Below are 20,015 nucleotides of genomic sequence, written 5' to 3' on the forward strand. Positions count from 1 at the left end.
TGCAGGATGTTCAGCGTCATTGCGGAGACTCAAACCGGGGTCCCCAGATTTGAGGTCCTATGCCCTAGCCGTTAGGCCAACTCCTCTCCCCAAAGATCATCTTATTCAAAGATCATCTGCAAATTTATGAGATTGCCAGTTACTATCTGCATCCCTACATGTGTATAGCTACTACTCTATGCGGTTGTTGCATTAATTACATGTACTTACCAATCAACCAGCTTTTCAAACTTTAGCTGTGTACCTGTAATGAGAGGGAATGACTAAGTGTACTCCTCTCCCTTTAATAAAACAACTTCACACATGGACTACTAAAGATGACCCCTCAATGTACGGTCTTAGAAACTCACCACTCTGGATGTGCTCGTCGGCCTCCAGGAGGTGGTGAGTTCAAACGTATTCCGTCATTAGAGATAGTAATTTATTGATGCCAAAGTCCATCAGGGCTTGCTTCCCAAACCTCTTAAATACAGAAGGCAACATGGACATAAAATTAATTCAAGAAACTAAGCGCTCATCAGTGCAAAGCTACCTGCTCCTTCCTACCCCCATTCCAACAACAGTCATATTCTCCTTACGTGTATTCTCGAGTGTCTCTCATCAACTCGTGGTCAAGTGAGCTGCGTCCACTGTTCCCTACTTAAATGGATTGCAAGGACCCCATGTGCCATGTTAGGTCTGCTGTCCGTGAATGCTAATGTGGCAGCCATCTGGACCTCTGTTGCCCTGTCGGGATACAAATGAGTATGGAAGCAGTGAGGTGAAGTGAATGGTAACTACCACAATGCGAAGTGAAAGAAATACATTTTCTTGATAGACGCATGTCTAGCAGAGGCTCGTGATAATGTGAGCCGAGGCTGGAAATTCGTAATTCTATAAATCAGTGCTTATATCATGTGACAATGTCACATGGTCTAAAAGAGGTCTGACACCCGTGCTAGAAACATGGCGGCCATCTTAACCTTGGTTACATCATGTAGAGTGTAAAGGCTCAATGATGTGTTAAATGACTACTCACGCCCCAAATTGAACAAAACAATCACTAGAGAGATGTGCAACACCTGCTCGTGGTTGTGCGGGTTAAGAAGAATTTTTAGGGATTTTGCACACGTAAAAAAAAAACGTGTTGGCTTTCTTAACATCTGTTCCCCCTTACTGATGAAGAAGGTTAAACAAACATATATCAGAGGGTCATACAAAAAGGAGTGACTGGGGCCTATGAATGATTTAACATATACATTCACAAGATTACAAAGTAGCACTTGAGCCAGGACCTACAGCATGGTTGTGTATGTTCAGAGCATGTCCCTCTAAACATGATTCCTTGCTGAATCAAATGGTTAGAAAACCACGGCAGAGTAGATTACATGCGACCTGGTTATGTCATTTTAATGGTGGTGGCAGTTCACATAAAAGGGTGCATAACCAAGGGGTAGTATAAATAGGTCATGCATGGTAGGTTAAGGGCAAAAATCAGTTGCATATCAGACATGTGTCAAAAGGCCAGTTTGCCTATTCATTTCCTCAACCTCATTTAAACCAGTACTTACTAAATCCAAGACATGTATCGACTTGCACTCCCTGGTGTTGAGTTTAGACTCTATGTCTCCTCCTCTTGGGTCTCGTGTCACTTTCTCAATGACCCACCGCCTTAGGCTTTCCACTGAATGTTTTTGTTCATTGAAGTGTTTCTCCAGTGGTGCCCCTTGTGTTCCACATCTAATCCAGCTGCAATGCTGCAAGATGCGTTTCTTAACCTTTCGCTTCAATTGGCCTACATAGATCCTATTGCAGGGACACCTTATTGTGTATATAACCTCCTTAGTGTTGCTGATGGTATGATGGTGTGCTGTGTATGTATGACCCAAGTGATCAAAGTTCCTGCTTTCCGTGTTAAGTTCACAGGCCTTGCCCTGCCCACACTTAAAATGCATTACTAAGGGAAGGAGGTAGGTTGTGTGCGAATATCTGAATTCTTCTCGGGTTTTCAAGAAGGAACTCACCACATAATCACAGATGTTTTTGCTCCTTCTGGAAGCAAAGAGAGGTTTCTTGTGTTTCATACCCGCTAGGCAAAGGAAAGTGCTAACTGCAAGATCTGGGACAGCTTAGACTGTAATGGGTCCACATTGTTGTCCATGCACCATCACACTGCATCCTCCTGAGTAAGCAGACTTGGCGGAGGGGCGTTGGGCTGACAATATAACGTCCACCGTCTCTGGTGTCAGTTGAGAGGGGTTCATATGTACACACTCCAGACATGAAGGTGGTGGCCTCCGGTCTGACTGACAGCTTGAGTGGACGGCAAATAGAGAAGTGCAGAAGGTCTGCGTACAACACCCTCCTTGGCCAATCCAGGGCAATGAGAACGACTTACTCCAGGTCTTTGTGAATCTTCCTCAGAAAGGATCAAGGGTATGGGGGGACCATGTAATGCAGCTAAAAGTTCCACCTCAACTGAAACATGTCCCTCAAGGCTCCTCGCAATGGATACTGGAGGGCACAGAATGTCTGGCAATTGCAGTTTTATAAGGAGGCAAAAAGTCCACCTGAGTAGTGCCCTAATGGTCAAAGATGTTCTGAACTACGCACCTGAAGACTATATAGGGGAGCTAGAGCAAGGTCTGGACAGATGACAACTACACCTGTCGTCTTTGGCCTGAGACATAAAAAGCTTGGCCTTACACTCTTTGATGGTCTTAGGTGCAGCTTCTACAGGATTCACAGGAGCACAAGTTGTGATCTGACCGAAGGCACCAGAGTCCATTTGAGGGGGTTTAATAATTGATATCGGTAGGGCTTACAACTCGAGTGCTTGGACATTGTACTGCAATTATTTTTTTCTGTGAAGATAACTTGCAGCTCTGATTAGTGAGCTCCTGATCCATGTGGAAAGTGGGGAAAAAGGGGAACTGATGTTTTGTGCCAGGGTGGACGTGATATGACTTCGCTGAGGTCATCTACTGCCATTTCTGGTGTTGACACAAAGCCAGCATCACCTGCTGTAGATCTTTGAAGTTCAGGAAGCAGTTTAGCGCCTTGGAAAGTTCTACAGGTGAGGAATCTGCAGGTAGAAATATCCATCTGAAACTATATGTATATATATATGTGTGTCTGTATAGATGTTTATGTAAGAATATTAATGCATGTTTAAAGAAACATAAATTTCCACTCAAAACCACAGTTAAAAAAATGATGGTTACAAAACATTAAGAAATTATGAAAATTTGACACTTGTGTCTTACTGTGCAAAGAATAATGTCCTCAATGACTGTTCATCACCTCACTCCTGTCAAAGATGACATGATAAATGTCTGTGGCAATCACTGTTGACATCACTTATCAATGTGCCACTACACTCAACATCTGTGCACTCAGCCACTGCGGTCCATGGTCTTCAGCAGTGAGCAACAGGAGATGGGCTCATGGCCTGGCCAAGCCACTGAGCTGTCAACTACAGCTGCACCTGGTGTTTTGCCATAAACAATGGAATTGACCATAGGGCTTGGCCTATGGCTAGACCTTGCAGCATACCCAGTGTGTGGCTAACATACCATTGTGCATGGTGAAAGGCCATGTGCAGTGGAGTTTGCTACAGATCCTGCCCTCTGAACCTGTCCTGCTGCCAACCTCGGCTATTCGCAGCCTTTGGCTACAGCCAGTCCCCTTAGGCAACCTTCTATTTGTCCAACCACACCTGCACACTGCCTTTGATTTACACAGCAGTGGTTGTCCACAGGGTGCGGCCAATCCACTGTGCAGCCTTACAATGTGTAACGAGGGTTGGCAGCAACTGGCCCGATGCCAGACCTTTTCCACTCCAAACAGATGTATATGCTCTTTGGCTACATTGACTGAAAAATCAGCATTCACAAATGTAATACAAATTGCTTACAGGATCTGTGAATTCCAAGAGAAACTGTTTTTTATTTAATTTTTATGAGTAGGATGTTCCCGCATCCATGTCCAAAACATCCTCCTTTGGGTGAGGAGATGCTACTATGCTCCCCATATCCATCATTGCACTTTTTTCAGGATGCAGGTTCAGTGTCTGGCATCTGGTAATGGATGTGGCAATACATATTTTTACTTGCAGTCAGACAATCGAAGAGTGAGAATTTGCGTATCCTCTGTAGTAAAAAGAGAAACGTTCCCTCATCCAATCAGTTACGTTTAATTTTCAAAATTAGCAGCAGTCAAATTCTCTGAGGATCCTGATCTAAGGAGAGACCTCAAGGTAATATGCCAGATACAGCTCTGAGCCCCCATCACTCTTTTATACCAGAAATATCCAAAAACTAGTAAACAGATTAAACCAGCAACAAAAAACTGCTGTCAATCAGTTTTCGAATTTAACATTTTTAAACATGTATTTATGGCTTTGCTGCAGTTTCAGAGCCAATAATTAAAACATTTAAGTTCACAGTGAAACTCCACACTGCCGAAGGACCACTCAGCGCATCCAGTGAACACATCTTACAGCCAAATGATTAAATATATTTTTATGGATCCCCAAAATTTCACTGAAAATAACATGCATGGTAAAGTAATTAGAAGACAAAGAGCATTGGTTAAAAAGTTTAAATACTCTAAAAAAAGTATTGCTATGAATCAAAGCATAAAAAACACTGAAATGCACCAGTAAGGGAACTATAACTCCTCCTCTCCTCTCACCCAATTCACTGAACATGACTTAACATATGACAGATAATGCTGGCCACAGCTGAACGCCATGCCAGCTCATTCCAGGAGCTCATCTGCGTTAAGTGCCATTTGTAGTGTAGGCATTCGGGGCTTGCTGTAACTCTTTGAGAATCTTTGGAAATATGCAGTCTTGGCCGGCATTATTCGTGGGTGGGGGCTAGTGCGGGGACGGGGTAAATTTAATAATTAAAACAAAAAATGTACCTGTCTGTCAGCCGGGTCCTGCCTTTTCTCAGCTCTGATTCCTGCTTTCCTGCCTCTGTCAGGAACATGTAGCAGGCAGCCTCCCTCCCCTCCCCTAAACCAATCACAAGGCTGCAATGGCAGCATTGTGATTGGTGGGGACACCGCCCAGCCAGGGGCTTACTGGGAGGCCCTTTTTTCCATGCAGGCTGCATAGCAGCCTCCATGGAGAAAGGGCAGAGTGCGCACGACTGGTTTGGGCGGCCCCAGACGGCCAGCCAAACTAGTCATGCTCACTGAGGAGTGGGCACACCACTCCTCCCCTGCCCAGCCCTGCTTGCAGAGCAGCCCCATCAACCAAACCCTTCTACTTTCTCACAGTGCAAGAAGCAGAAACATAAAATGGTAGTTATTACCATTTTATGTTTAAAATTTTCACACTGCGTGAAAGCAGTAGTGGAGGAGCCACCCCTGGAAACATTTGATGGAAAACATCTGCACTGCAAATCCTTATTACGGACTCTGATCTTTGTATATTTGTGCATGTGTAACATTTGTTTCTGAGGAATGTTAGTAAATATCCGATTTTAGAAAATAATCTAAGATTCTGAATGGTTTGAGATATGTTATTTGCAGATTCCCACCAGAAATCTGAGGCCCTACTTGATAGAGATTGTTATGCCATTTGATCTTGATAAATACAAAGTTTCATAACGTTACCCACATTGCAGAACCAGTTTCCAGGGCAGTGTGTAGCAAATCTACACACATACTGGCCAATGGGGAGCAAAGCACACTTTGGTGGAGAGGAAAATGTCCTCAAAGGTTGGAGGGGGAAAGGAAGTCAGTTAGTCCATTCTTTCTCTGGCAGAGAGGTAGGTATGCCATTGCACTAGCATGATAGTCTAACATTGTCACCCACCTCAAATGCATTCCAATTGATGCAGTCAATGTTTGGTTGGGCGTTTGGGGCGGTCAGTCCACCTAATCTTCAGTTGTCCTCACATATTTTGTTCTTCATTTTACTTCCAGGGGGTCTGAAGCAGATTGATGCAGGTGGAGCCCAGTTTATCTCTGGTGTTTACATGAATGAGGAAATTTATTGCCTTCACAACCAAGCAACAGTATCAACCAATGATATGTCGCCTGTTCCCTGGTCCAATATTGAAGGGAAGCTGCTGAAGTACTACAGCTGTGGCCCTCTGGGCTGCTGGGGAGTCAACTCTGCTGATGACATCTATTTCCGATCTTCCGTAACACCATGTTCCTGCAGTGGTTCCAGTTGGCAGCAAGTGGAAGGCAAGCTCTCCATGATTGAAGTGGGCAGCGATGGTTCTGTGTACGGTGTGAACAGCGTGGGGGATGCATTTCGCAGGTATGACAAGAAACATCTTCCAAGATCTGTTACTGAGATAGTTTTTCTGCCCCAAAAAGCTCAAACTTTAAGTGTTTACATATGGGCCGGGATGCCCGCCACCCCTCCCAACACCAATTCCCCATGGGAGGAGACAGACACAGATTTGAACTTTTGGAAGGCGGGGGGTCTCACGACCCCCCCAGCCGTATTTATTAAAATATGAAACAAAATTTATAACTTTAAATTAAAACGTTTCATGAATCATGTACAAATACAACTTCATATACATCTTGATGAAGACAGGTTTTTCAGGCTAACCTTAACAAATCTCTAATACAAAGGTTTCCTAGCCGAGTCTAGCATCCTGATAAATGCATTACATTTGAATTTGTACAACCTAACATTAAGGGCCAACGGCAAGGTCTTAACCGGTGTCAGACCCCTATCACCAACTTCCCGCCCTCACGGTGTGAGTGGCGCATGCGCAGAGGACTTTACCCTCGCCGCCAATTGTAACTTCCCTTGTCGTGGGGGCCCCCTTTCACTCGACGCCATCTTAAGGTCGTCTGAGTTCATGTGCGAGGTATCCGTAAGAAGGACAGCGTGGACTCCCCCCCCCCCCCCTTCCCCACACTCTCTTCCGCCGGAGCGGATATCCGGCCCCCGGGAAATTCGTGGGAGGGGCATATAGTTGTCTCCCCCTGGGAGGGGCCTATGGCCGTCTCCCCCTGGGCGACCCATCCGTAGTGGGTGCCGCCACCCCGTGGGAGGGGCCAATGGCCGCCTCCCCCCGGGCGCTCCCATCCATAATGGGTGGCGCCCCCCCTAGGGACCTTGAAATCACTGCTCACCGATTATGACCTTACCGCCACAGGCCAGATAGTTGACCGACTATCTGGCCCCCCCACACCTCCTATAGGTCATGTCTCCTCAAGCCCACCAGCCAAGCTACGATGTCTCCTATCAGTAAGTCATTACCAGTCCTGGACAGGTGCACCCCATCATTCGAATAACCGTGATCGTCCCTGATACACCCATGAGAAATGCTTTGGAGATGAGCAGAGCGAAACAGTTTCTCAATTTTATTGTTGACCCTCTTTACCGAGTGGTTCAACGCTGTCATAGACAAACCTCCCCGCCATATCCTCCTGGAATCATGTGGGACCAGGCAATCGTACATCCCGGGAGCCTTTTGGCTAACTAGCTAACTACAGACAGTATGTGCTCAACTAACACCCGTCTTCCCAGTCTCACCAAGTCATTGCCCCCTACGTGCACTATGACTACAGATGGCGGTGACCTGTGCCGCCCTAATAGTTCCTCCACAAAACCTTGCAATCGGTCAATACAGAGGCCGCCCTTCCCATGGAAGGTCACTCTGAACCCATATTCCTCAGATGTGTGGATCGCATCACCTGCTTTGAATATGTCCCCGGCACGCCTCACGTATGAGTGGCCCACGACCCAGACCACTTGATCTCCATTCCGTGATCCTTTCCCGCTGGTCAGCTGATGCTGGGCCGATCCCAATTTCCGCCCCGCGTCACAGGCTCGCGAAACTGTAATCCAAACAAAAGACAACAAGCGTGAGTGCATTTCATCAGTCTTTTACAACATGTGCAGTCGCACATATCTCTTGAAACAATTCAAGGACCAACGACCTAATTGTTTCACCTCGTCTGCCTGCAGACCCCGAGCCGTAGCTTCTGTAGCGGCCCCTATTCTAAATGAATGGGTCTCAAAATCACACGGGTTCAAGCCCGCTGCTGCAATCGTAATTGCCAGCACCCTCTGAAATTGAAATCTTGTCAAAGGGGTCCCGTCCATATGTCTAAGCAGGGCCCCCCCATGTTGTCAACCTTTGTTTCAGGTAGGCCTCCACATGCCTCACTGGACAACCGGGATTCCCCAGAGCGCGCTGCAACACCACACTATTCCACAGGGCCTCCTGGTCCGTTTTTGACCTGGCTATCGAGATCAGCAGAGAATCCCCCCTTATCTGGATGTGATCCCTGCGTAACCCTCCTTCCACATCTTTCTTATTCCCTGCCACCAGTTCACTCACCCGCAGGGCCCCATAGAATGCCAATGTGAAAGCTGCTCGGAATAGTATTACCTTGCTGGGCGAGGAGCATGTTTCGTCCAGTTTCGCCAGTAAGGTGGTCAATTTATCAAACCCAATCGGGTGCCTGTTATCCTGTCTGCGACCTTCCAGGTGCCGCCAGCCGCGGAGAGCCTTCCTGACTAAGAAGGAGTTTGTCGGGTCCCTTATCCCGTGGAGCTGTGCCATAAATGATATGGCGGCCTTATACCTATTGGCGGTTGCCGCCGACCGGCCTTCCTTATGAAGCGCCACCAAAAATTGAAGCAAGGACTCAACCTGCCCCCATCTATGCTCCCCTACCAGCCCCAGAAAGGCGCAGTATGAACGGAACGCCCCTTCATATGCTTCCCTCGTCCTGGGCGCTAAACTGGCTGCCACAAGGTTTTGTAGTCCGGGGCACCGATCTGCCATAGTGCTTCGGGAAAGGTGCCGCCACTATCTCCACTGAGGGTAGACAATACCTGAAAGCCTGCATTTTGGAACAAGAGAGAGCATCAGCCGCATTATTCAGTACACCCGGCACATGGTTTGCCCTGAACTGTACGTTCAATCTCATGCATCGCAATACAATCTCTTTCAACAGTCGTAAGATCCATTTGCAGCGTGCTGCCTGCTGGTTAATGCACTCAACCACTGTCATGTTATCTGACCAAAACACCACCGAGCGGTCCCTAAAGTCTTCTGGCCATGCCACCAGAGCCACCGAGATGGGGAATAGTTCCAGGAAACCAATGTTACTCGTCAGGCTGCTTGTTCGCCACCACGTCGGCCATGTTTGTGCCGACCACCGGTTTCCGAAGATTGCACCAAACCCCACGCTGCCCGCCGAGTCGGTCCATAAGCCGAGTTCCACCGACGAGGCTGGGGGTTTGCTCCATACTACTCGGCTGTTGAAGTCCGCCAGGAATGCCAGCCAAATGAGCATATCCTGGCGAACCTCTGCCGACAGTCTGGTGCGGTGGTGCCCTTCCCTAAGGCCCACCGTGGATTGTGCAATGGATCGAGAGAAAGGGCGAGCCATCGGTATCACTCTCAATGCAAAGTTAAGCTGACCCACTGTCTGTTGCAATTGGTGCAGGGTCACCTTCTCCGTCCGGAGACACTGTAACAGGGAAGCCCTAAACTTGGCACCCTTCTCCGTTGCCAAACGGAAGCACCCCTCCTCCGAGTCTAGTTCTATACCCAGAAACTCGAGGGAGGTAGTCGGCCCTACCGTTTTACCTGGCGCCAATGGAACCCCGAAACCCCGCATGAGCACGCAGAAGTCCTGCAATGCCCGCGCGCAGTCCCGAGTGCCCGCTGGGCCAAGAAAGAGGAAATCATCATGATAATGCATCACATGTTTGTGCCCTGTGGCCTTCGTGAACACCCATTGCAAAAACGAGCTAAACATTTCAAAATAGGCACACGAAATTGAACAACCCATTGGCATGCACATATCCATGTAATATTACCCTTGAAACGTGAAACCCAGCAGGCGCTGGTCGCGTTTTTAAATGCTTTGGATGACATTTTACCTCACAGTGCTGCTGTAGAAGGATGCTCTCTTAGCCGCCATCACCTCCCTCGAGACCCGAGGCCACGCCCCCTGAACTAGCCACGCCCCCTCCTCCTCCCATAACTATGATCACTCCTCGGAGGCGCAGCGGACGAGCGCAGCGGTCGAGCCCTCAGCACGCCGAAGACACTCCAAAGACTAGCCCGTCTGTGCCCGTCCGTGCCAGTACGGGACACGGGGCTAGTGATCATACTCCTCTACCCAGGCTCTCAAAGGTAATGTCATCTGACCTATTAAAATCTTTGCGCCCTGCCCAACATGACAATTGCACGTTGCTTGAAATCCCTCGTCTGGGCACTGCTTCCTGCCCATTTTGTAGCTACACAATTATATCATATCAGCCCTACCCCCCTCGTAGAACTAAACGTAGTAAGCAGATAAAGCCAGCACACCCTTCTAACGAAAACCATCTATTCTACAGTTTAAATTGTCGTTCCCTACCTATGCATAAGGTTGAGATTTTCGACCTGCTAATGGACGACAAACCTAGCGCCCTGTTTCTCACTGAGACCTGGCTACATGAAGGTTCAGGGCCCGATATAGCTATGGCCCTTCCTTCCAACTATGCGATCGCCAGATTGGATAGAACCCTTAAAACCGGAGGTGGAATCGCGATTGTTTACAATAAACAATTTAGTTGCACATTTGAATCGATAGTTATACCTGACAGTGAGGCTGCATCTTTTAAATTATGTCTTAATCCAAACTTCACACTGTCCGGTATTCTTGTGTACCGACCTCCCGGAAATGGCACCAAATGGGCTATGGAACTAGTAAATCATATTACCCCTTTTATATTAGCATCCAAAAACTTCTCTATCATCGGAGATTTGAATCTTCATTTAGAAGATAATTTGAACACAACATGCATAAATTTGCTGGATGATCTTTTAGCCATGAACATTTACCTTATTAACTCAGGGCCCACCCACAAGGCAGGACACCTACTTGACCCGATATTGTCAAACCTTCCCTCACTTAACTAGATAGAAAACATCCCTGTATGCTGGTCAGACCATTTTCTAGTTAAAGCCTATCTTACTATACCCAGTACCTCAACAGACCAAAACAGGTCACTGCCGTCTCTGAGGAAAAACTGGAAAGCTCTAGACATCTCTAATCTTAACGCGAACCTAAACTCAAATCCCCCAAATAAAAATCACAATATGGAAAGCATTGCCATAGCTACTCAACTATGGCTTACCAATGCGGCAGATGGCTGTTTAACCCAGACTAAGACCAAGGGGAACCTACATCGTCCCCCGGCCCCCTGGTTTACTGACTCTTAAGGAAGAAAAAACTAAATGCAAGGCACTTGAGAGAGATTGGCGCAGAGATTTCGATCCTGAGAAAAAAACAGGTATCATATAGCTAGAAATCTCTACCATACTGCTTGTAGAAAAGCTCGCACTACATATGTAGCCACGTCCATAATGGAAACTGCGAATAAATCAAAAACGCTGTTTAATAGAGTTAAAGACCTCGCAGGGGCTCAAACTACTAATCCAACGCGACCCCTAAACATGAAGCAATGCCAGGACTTAGCTCAATTTTTCTCTGACAAAATTGACAATTTGATTGTCGAGATAGGTAAAAACACTTCTACAACCGCCCCTAAGGAAGATTGGGAGTACACTCCGATCATAAATCAGACCCTTCATAATTGGCCCCCTATCGTAACGGATGCTCTCATCTCAATTATGAAGACGATAAAATCTGGTTCTCCTCAGGATCCAATTCCTATTAAGGTAATAAAATTACTTGACTCGCCTGCCCTCAAAATCATTGCGGACACCCTAAATTCATCTTTGGAGCTTTCCACAGTGCCAAAGATATGGAAACATGCTATAGTGACACCCTTGTTGAAAAAACCTACAGCCGATCCGGATAAATTAGCCAATTATAGGCCTATTTCACTCCTTCCCACTTTTTCCAAATGTTTGGAAAGACATGTGCATTCAGCACTGACGCTTTTTTCAGAGGAAAATGCCTTACTTCACTCCACCCAGTCAGGTTTCCGAGCGGGCTTCTCTACAGAAACTGCCCTACAGGGTGTTTCTGAAACCATGAGGAAACTCCTCGATGACGGTCAAACGGTTGCGCTTATTTTACTTGACTTAAGCGCAGCCTTTGACACCGTATCGCATAAAAGGCTAATCGCTCTACTAGGAAAAAATGGAATAGGCGGAAACGCACTCCAATGGATTAGATCATTCCTGAGTCACCGGACCTTTCAAATATCATCGTCAGCGGCATGCTCGGAAACCTTCAATTCCCCTCATGGAGTACCGCAGGGCTCCATCCTTAGCCCGCTTTTTTTCAATATATATCTTAGACCCCTAGCGGACCTAGTGGAAAAAGCGGGTCTAACCTTCATGTCGCATGCCGACGATTCTCAGATTGTGTTCTCACTATCTGAACCCCAAACTTCTTCTCCATCTCTCCTTAAGGCTGGCCTGCTATCCATTTTCAACTGGATGTCAACTAACCAGTTGAAATTAAATGGAGATAAGACGGAGATTCTCCTTCTGGGCAGGAAACCAGAACTTTGGAACTCATTGCATTGGCCTGCCCAGATGGGAAATCTCCCGACTCCAGTGCCGCAGGCTAGAAATCTGGGGATAATCCTGGACAATTCCCTGTCCATGATACAGCAAGTCAACAAAGTAGTGAGCATCTGCTTTACCATCTTGAGATGGCTCAGAAAGATCCTGTGGATGCTGCCCAGCCCTATGCAGAAAACGGTGGTCAATGCCTTAATTACATCTCGGCTTGACTACGGGAACATCCTGTATCTAGGTGCAAATAAAGCAGTCACAAAAAGACTGCAGCTTGTACAAAATGCGGCCGCTCGTCTTCTTTGTGACATACCTAAAAACAGCAGCGTGTCCCCTTACCTGCGTGAACTGCACTGGTTGAGGGTGGAGAATCGCATTAGGTTTAAAGCACTAAACTACATGTCTAAAATTAAAGCAGGTATCGCTCCTAAATATTTGCAGGCACTAGCTTCCCCCTACATCCCTAATAGGAATTTACGATCCAAAGCAGCTGATAAATTCTGTGTCCCCAGATTTAAGCTGGCCAGGATGGGAGGCAAATCTTTTGCCTACCTGGGTCCCGTCATTTGGAATACACTCCCAATTCAAATACGCAAAGAGCAAAACCCTCTCAGGTTTCGAAAGGAGATAAAAACCTGGTTGTTTAACCAGTAATCCGATCACCTATGCTGTCTACACTCTATACCAGGCTGTGTGTTAGGCGCCGGGAAACCCTTTTTGGGTAGCTGTTGCGCCATATAAGTTGATAAAATAAATAAATAAATAAATAAATTGAGGATGTACTGGGAGCAACCTGATGCAGATTCAATGTCTGATTTAGCTAACAATGCACCGGGGCCCAGGCGATTCAACAGTACTACTGCGTCATCGAACGATGCATACTTTACTGAGCATACCTCGGGGTCAATCGCCTCGTTTACTGAAGCCCCCCTCGGGGCCGATAGATTGTGAATGAGTCTATACTCCGCCGGGTCCTTCTTCGGTAACACTCCTAATAGGGAACACACAAAATCAGCCCCTGGTGGGTCGCCAAATGGTCCTGCCACTCGCCCCAAGCTAACCTCTTTCGCTATCTTTTTGGCGGAAACTGCTGGGTTGTGTTGAATGGACAGCTGATTTTTACAGGAAGTGCTCCCATGAAAATTGCCCGCCGGGATCCTGAAGCCATATGAGAAGCCATCCCTCAGAGTCCCGGCGGACACATGATCAGGGTAACCGTTTAGCCAAGGGGTCAAAGCCAAGATATCTACGGGCAAAGACGTTTTCTACCGGGGCACTGTATCAATCCTGCTTGGGCCCTGTTATGACCAGATTCTCAGACCAGATAGAACCAGCTCACCAGAGCAACACCAACCTGGCCAAAACGTAACCACCTCCCTCCTCAGGACCCATCTATCCAGGCACCTGAGTACCTACCTGAGGATGGGGAACTCACAATATACAAGCTCATATCATCAGAAACACCACTAAATCTATAGGGATTACTAGGAATACTAACTGATTACTAAGGACATCCATGCCCTACACCACACTCATACCTCATAGTCTCGGGACCACATGGGTCCAGACTAATCTACCCTGGGGCAGTTCTGATTATTTACCATTACACACTGACTACAGTCAGTGCTCACTCGGCACCTCTGCAATCCTGCGTGCCTACACACCGGTCTGCAGCCCTAGTGCTCTCTTCCTCACAGCCCGGTCCACAATCCGGCGGACCTAAGCACTGGTGTCCTCCCCAGTGTTCTCTAACTCACAGCCCGGTCCACAATCCGGCGGACCTACACATCAGGCTTCCACCTGATGCTCTCTTTAACGCCGCTTACCAACGACGATCACTTTCCTATGAATACCTTCAGCTCTCTCTCTCTCTCTATGTTGGGAAGTTTCTCTCATTGACTACTCAGGATATGATACTACAATATTATAGTAAAGAAATATCAAGGAGTAACCCTTTCAGAGAAAAGGGATGGGGTCATTAGATGCTCTAAAACAACAAAAGTTCCCTTTTCATAAGTTTTTTGGAGAGGGAAAGCTCCCTCTGAGGGATTTTCGACCGACAGGTTAAGGATGGACCATATGATGTATTTACGGTTGCATAGAGAATGACAAATTTACACAAGTAACATTATTTAACACCCGTGTCCTAATGAGAATATGCACAATCACAGGAGAAATTTTATAAAAATGTCTTTATTGGGTGATTTAACCGACCAATTGATTAAAAACAAGATCATTCACATTTATTTATCAAAAACATTAAAATCTTAAAAGGGCTGAAAAAGTGTCGACGAGGCGTTTCGGTGATGTCAGTTGTCACCTTCTTCAGGACAATATTTCACATATTAAAATCACTACTTGGTAGTTCATAGATCGCTTTTGTCAATTTGCGATTTCTGAGCTTATTGTTCGTTTGGCACAGTTACTTAGTTCTGTGTCCTTTCCCTTGAAGATAGAGTTTTCAATTCTCAATGTGATTATTGGGTCTACTCAAGGTTTTTCTCTGGATTGATTTCGTTAAAATCCTACGGTAGACGGTGGTATTTACTCCTTGCCCAGCCGAACGGGGAAGTTTCCCTTAATTTAGATATCAAATGTATATCTCTGTATCCTCCCACTATTTCTTGGGCAGCGGTTTATGTTCAAGCCTGGGTTTTTTTCAATTAATTTTGTTTTAGAGGCTTTTTCTGGCGTCTCGAGTGGGCATCTGCACAGAACTAAGTAACTGTACCAAACGAACAATAAGCTCAGAAATCGCAAATTGACAAAAGCGATCTATGAACTACCAAGTAGTGATTTTAATATGTGAAATATTGTCCTGAAGAAGGTGACAACTGACATCACCGAAACGCCGCGTCGACACTTTTTCAGCCCTTTTAAGATTTTAATGTTTTTGATAAATAAATGTGAATGATCTTGTTTTTAATCAATTGGTCGGTTAAATCACCCAATAAAGACATTTTTATGAAATTTCTCCTGTGATTGTGCATATTCTCATTAGGACACGGGTGTTAAATAATGTTACTTGTGTAAATTTGTTATTCTCTATGCAACCGTAAATACATCATATGGTCCATCCTTAACCTGTCGGTCGAAAATCCCTGAGAGGGAGCTTTCCCTCTCCAAAAAACTTATGAAAAGGGAACTTTTGATGTTTTAGAGCAACTACAATATTATAGCACACAACAGTTTACCAAATTAGATAATGTACTAGCTATTCTCCTCCTCAAGGGGCCCCTCTCTCCCTCATTGCTCAGTCACTACTTACCTGACCGGGAATTACATCCGTTCATGAAAACAATGCCTGACTAGAAGAACAGGTTACCCTGATTGAACAAGAATACAAGGCACATGCTGGTTCACTACTACAATAATATTATAGAATGGCCGAATTACTTAGTGTCTATCTATTTTCCTAGCTCAAGGGCTCCTCTCTCTCCCTAATTATTCAGTGGCTACTTACCTGATCAGGGGCAGCATCTGTTCTGGCTGTAACACCTGACTAGAAGGAAAGGTTACCTGCGCTTTAAGAACAAGAGACACACACTGTATGCAAGAGTTATTCCCTGATTTAAACGCTCTCTATCATAAGAACAACACATGCACACTGGTTCACTAAGAACTGGGGTATCTTTATTACAATAACAATTAAATGGGAATTGACACATACACAGATCTGCGGGGTCTCTGTAACTAACAGGAACTGTAACACACCGCTGAAAGAAAAGGGATTAGACATACAGTATAAGGACAAGGTTATCTGCGGGGTCTCTGTAACTAACAGGAACTGTAACACACCGCTGAAAGAAAAAGGATTAGACATACAATAGCCTAGGGAATAAAGACAAGATTAAGGTGTAAGTGTAAAGCAAACTAGTTTAGACTACCTCACCTATTAGAAGGAATGTTTCTCTCTCTCTCTGGTGGGATCAGGGCTCTCTCTCTCTCTCTCCGTCACCACAGCTTCACTCCTCTGGCTCAACTGCTTCAGCTAGCAGCCTCAACTCCTCCATCTGCTTTAATGCATTCTGATAAACTGGCAGCCCCAGCTGATAGTTCCAACTTTGTTCATATGAGTGCTCTCTCCAGCTTCAGCAATCATCTGCCTTCTTTCTCCATTCCAGAAAACCAATTGAACTGAACTATACTCTTCAGCTCCAGCAAACATCCTACTCTTCACTCTTCAAGAACCAAACTGACCACTCCTCCTCTCCTGCACTTCGCTGATATGGAATCCTCTCCTCTAGTGGAAAGCTCCAGCCAGTAGCCTCCTCCCACCAGGTCCATGCACCGGGCTCCTTGCTCTAGACGCTCCCACAGTGATCAGCTGCTTGTTTCGTCTAGAGACCTGAGCCCAGGGACACTTCTTGATTAGATTCAGCTCTGGCTGGTTCTCTCCGGTTTGCTTAGGACGAACAACAGCTCAAAACTAAAATATTACCTTTACCCTTCAAGCATCTCAGCTCTGCAGGGACAGAAAGCAAAATGGAGTCTCTCTAGTTCTGGGCCTTGTAGGCCTGAGAAGGATGAAATAACCCTTAGCTCTGTCAGAATACCTACACAACCCATACCAATATGTAATATAAAGTCAGGACCACAGGAGCCACCCTCTACTATAGGCAGGATAATGAAAGAACACATAATTATGTCAAAGCCAATAGGCAATAGATGGATTAGAGTCAAGAATAAGGGATCTATCATCATATAAAGCAGCTATCCTCTTCTAGGTCTGGAAAAAGGGCTTAAAAGGGCCAACACAAGGTTAGAATACAGACTATAGATGTGAGCAAGCTTAAAGTCTTCATCACTCCGAAATAGAGCCAAAAACCATGTCAGAACATTTTACCCTAGACTTTATCTTGCGAACATCTATAAACAACAACAAACTAATAAACAAACATCAACATAATCTATTAACAAAAGCAAAATCCAAAAGACTCCCTAAAATAAAAGACAACTTAAGGAAATTCCACCTAAAACATGATGTAGGGAATACAAATCTAACAACCAACTGAAAACAAATCAAAGCACCCCCGACCTGAATGCTGAAATGTAACTAAGATTGATCTGATAACAACAGAAACTAACCAAAGCACCCTTGAACTAAATGTGCCTCAACTTCTAGTGATAACTGATGAAATCTATTGATGTAGGGACATGTTTGTGAAATGAAAACAACAAAGGGCCTAAATGGGGCCTACCTACTTCGGTCAACTTAAGAACTAAATGTGCTTCAACTCCTAGTGATAACTCATGAAATCTATTGGTGTAGGGCCATGTTCGTGGAATAAAAACAAGAAGGGGCCTAAATGGGGCCTACCTACTTTGGTCAACTTAAGAACTAAATGTGCCTCAACTTCTAATGATAAAACAACAAAGGGCCTAAATGAGGCCTACCTACTTCGGTCAACTTAAGAAAGAATTTGGTGAAATCTGACAAATAAACATGACAAAGGGTCCTCAAGGTCTGGGCAAACATTACTAATAGATGTAGGACATAACCTGACTAAAAATCACACTTCCCAGGACAACTTAAAGTCTAGGGTGACCACCCTTGGAACTAATCCCACTGTTCTAAATAAGAGTTGATGAATCAAAGTGAAAGTGTAATAACAATAAATAAGGGTAACCCCATTCCTACAAAATACCTGGTGTAGCACTATGCACATCAAGCAATAAATCAAAGAAAATTATCTAAATGTGGTGTATATATTGTCTAACAGATCATAGAATTAAATTTGAACCATGCCAAAGGCAATAGGTAAAGGTCACAAATCATCTAACTCAGAAAACAGTTTGCACCTAGTTCCTCTGTAGCACATGTGTTCACCATCATTTACTTAAATTTGAACCATGCCAAAGGCAATAGGTAAAGATCACAAATCATCGAAATCAGGAAACAGTTTGCACCTAGTTCCTCACTGTATCACGCTGTGGAACACATGTGTGCACCATCATTTAAAACACTGCTTTCTCTTCCATTGGCAAGACTGTTTTGCAGAAAACAGGAAAACTATGAAATAGGTGAAAGATAAACACGTGTATCCATAATGAAATAGCGTAGCATACTAAAAGCAAAATATATATGAATCTTGAATGAATGTGGCACTGCATAAACATCAAAACCATGAACAGGACTGTGATTTTTTCAAGTGGGGCCTGTATATGGTAACTGCAAAAGTGGCATAATGTCCATCAGAAATAGAAACATAGGAAAAATGCAAGGCTCAAGAATGGAGGCCAAGGAATTACTTTCAGGGCAATGAAAATTTTTTCAAAAATTGAGTATCTAGAAATTAAGCCTGACTGCTGAGGCAGTCAACTGTCAATTTATAGTTTAAAAGTTTATTTGCAAAATCCATGATTCTCCATCTTCATAAGTATCCGTTGCTAAGGACGCACATCCTCCAGTCTGGTCAGCCGGGTACGTTTTCTTCTAATCCTGGATTCAGCCTGGTACGTCTGCTTCTAATCCTGGATTCAGCCTCGGGGGTTTTGGGGGTTGGGAAACAATCATTCCGAAAACAAAAAAAACACTGCACTCCAAAATAAGAAAATGACACTCATCCAGGGTCCCCACACGACAAAGCCATCTGAAACAAGAAACACGCATCATCAATCTTGCAAAAATACATTTTCCATTTAAAAAGCACCCCAAGTGCTTTTTATTTTCGAAAGAAACCTCCTAAATCATGAAAAGAAGTCTTCTAAATCCAAGGAATGATTTAAACATTCTATATAAATCATATTCTTTAAATTTGTTTGGGCAAAATCTAATTTTGTCATACACAGCCAGAAGGGCTGGGGCCTAGCTACTCCTTACTCATCTGAGAAACAGCCCCTCCCTTCAGAAAAATGTTCGCGCTCAAATTTTTGAATCAGCTCCAACCATAATAATCAGGAGCCGGGCTACACTGCAATGTAATTTTGAATCACTGCCAAATGCTGATCTCATTGCAGGAGCAAAGCTACTGCCAACCATTCTGTTTAAGCATCTCTAATCACTAGTCAGGGAAGCTCACTGGGCCTACTGTATTTATCTAACTCCAAGGGCCAAGCGTCTGCCAATTATTCTGCATGTGCAAGGATCCCTTATCTGAAGTCAATGAAGCTGTCTGCGCTGACAGCAAGGAAGAGCGACTTAACCCCCCCCTTATATAAACATTTCTCCGCGGAAAGAAATTGTAACATAGCCAAGAATAACAAGCTGGCTTTCTCTGCTCTCAGAAGTTACCCACGGCCTCCGCCCTTTCAAAACTTGAGCCGTGAACAGATGCCGGGCTCATATCAGTCAAGGTCAAACAAATGCTTTCAAACTGAAAACATACAGCCGTTCCCAGGGCAGAATGACTGACGATTATTTTCTAACTAACTGAAGCAGATTTAAACGTGGTAAAAAGAAAATTATTAAAGACATATTTTTTGTAACTAAGTCACATGCTAGCATTTTAAAATAATTCTGTCATGAAGTATTGCTACTAGCTGAAAGGGGGAAAAAAAACATTAGAACAACGTTGCATACAGACACATTTCATTTTTTCTTTTTGAAAA

General features: G+C 45.0%; 1 protein-coding gene across 1 annotated transcript in view; it reads left to right on the forward strand.

Annotated features, from left to right (window-relative positions):
* The window catches only part of LOC147712369 (fish-egg lectin-like), a gene marked incomplete at its 5' end in the record, with an annotated part of 108,456 nt that overhangs the window by 55,898 nt on the left and 32,543 nt on the right, over window positions 1-20,015 (forward strand). Inside the window, one exon of the mRNA XM_086920326.1 lies at window positions 5,920-6,262. Within this exon, the coding sequence (XP_086776452.1) occupies window positions 5,920-6,262 (343 nt within the window). The remainder of the gene's footprint in view (window positions 1-5,919; window positions 6,263-20,015) is intronic.

Source organism: Lissotriton vulgaris, chromosome 5, assembly GCF_964263255.1.
Source record: "Lissotriton vulgaris chromosome 5, aLisVul1.2, whole genome shotgun sequence".
NCBI classification, from domain to species: Eukaryota; Metazoa; Chordata; class Amphibia; order Caudata; family Salamandridae; genus Lissotriton; species Lissotriton vulgaris.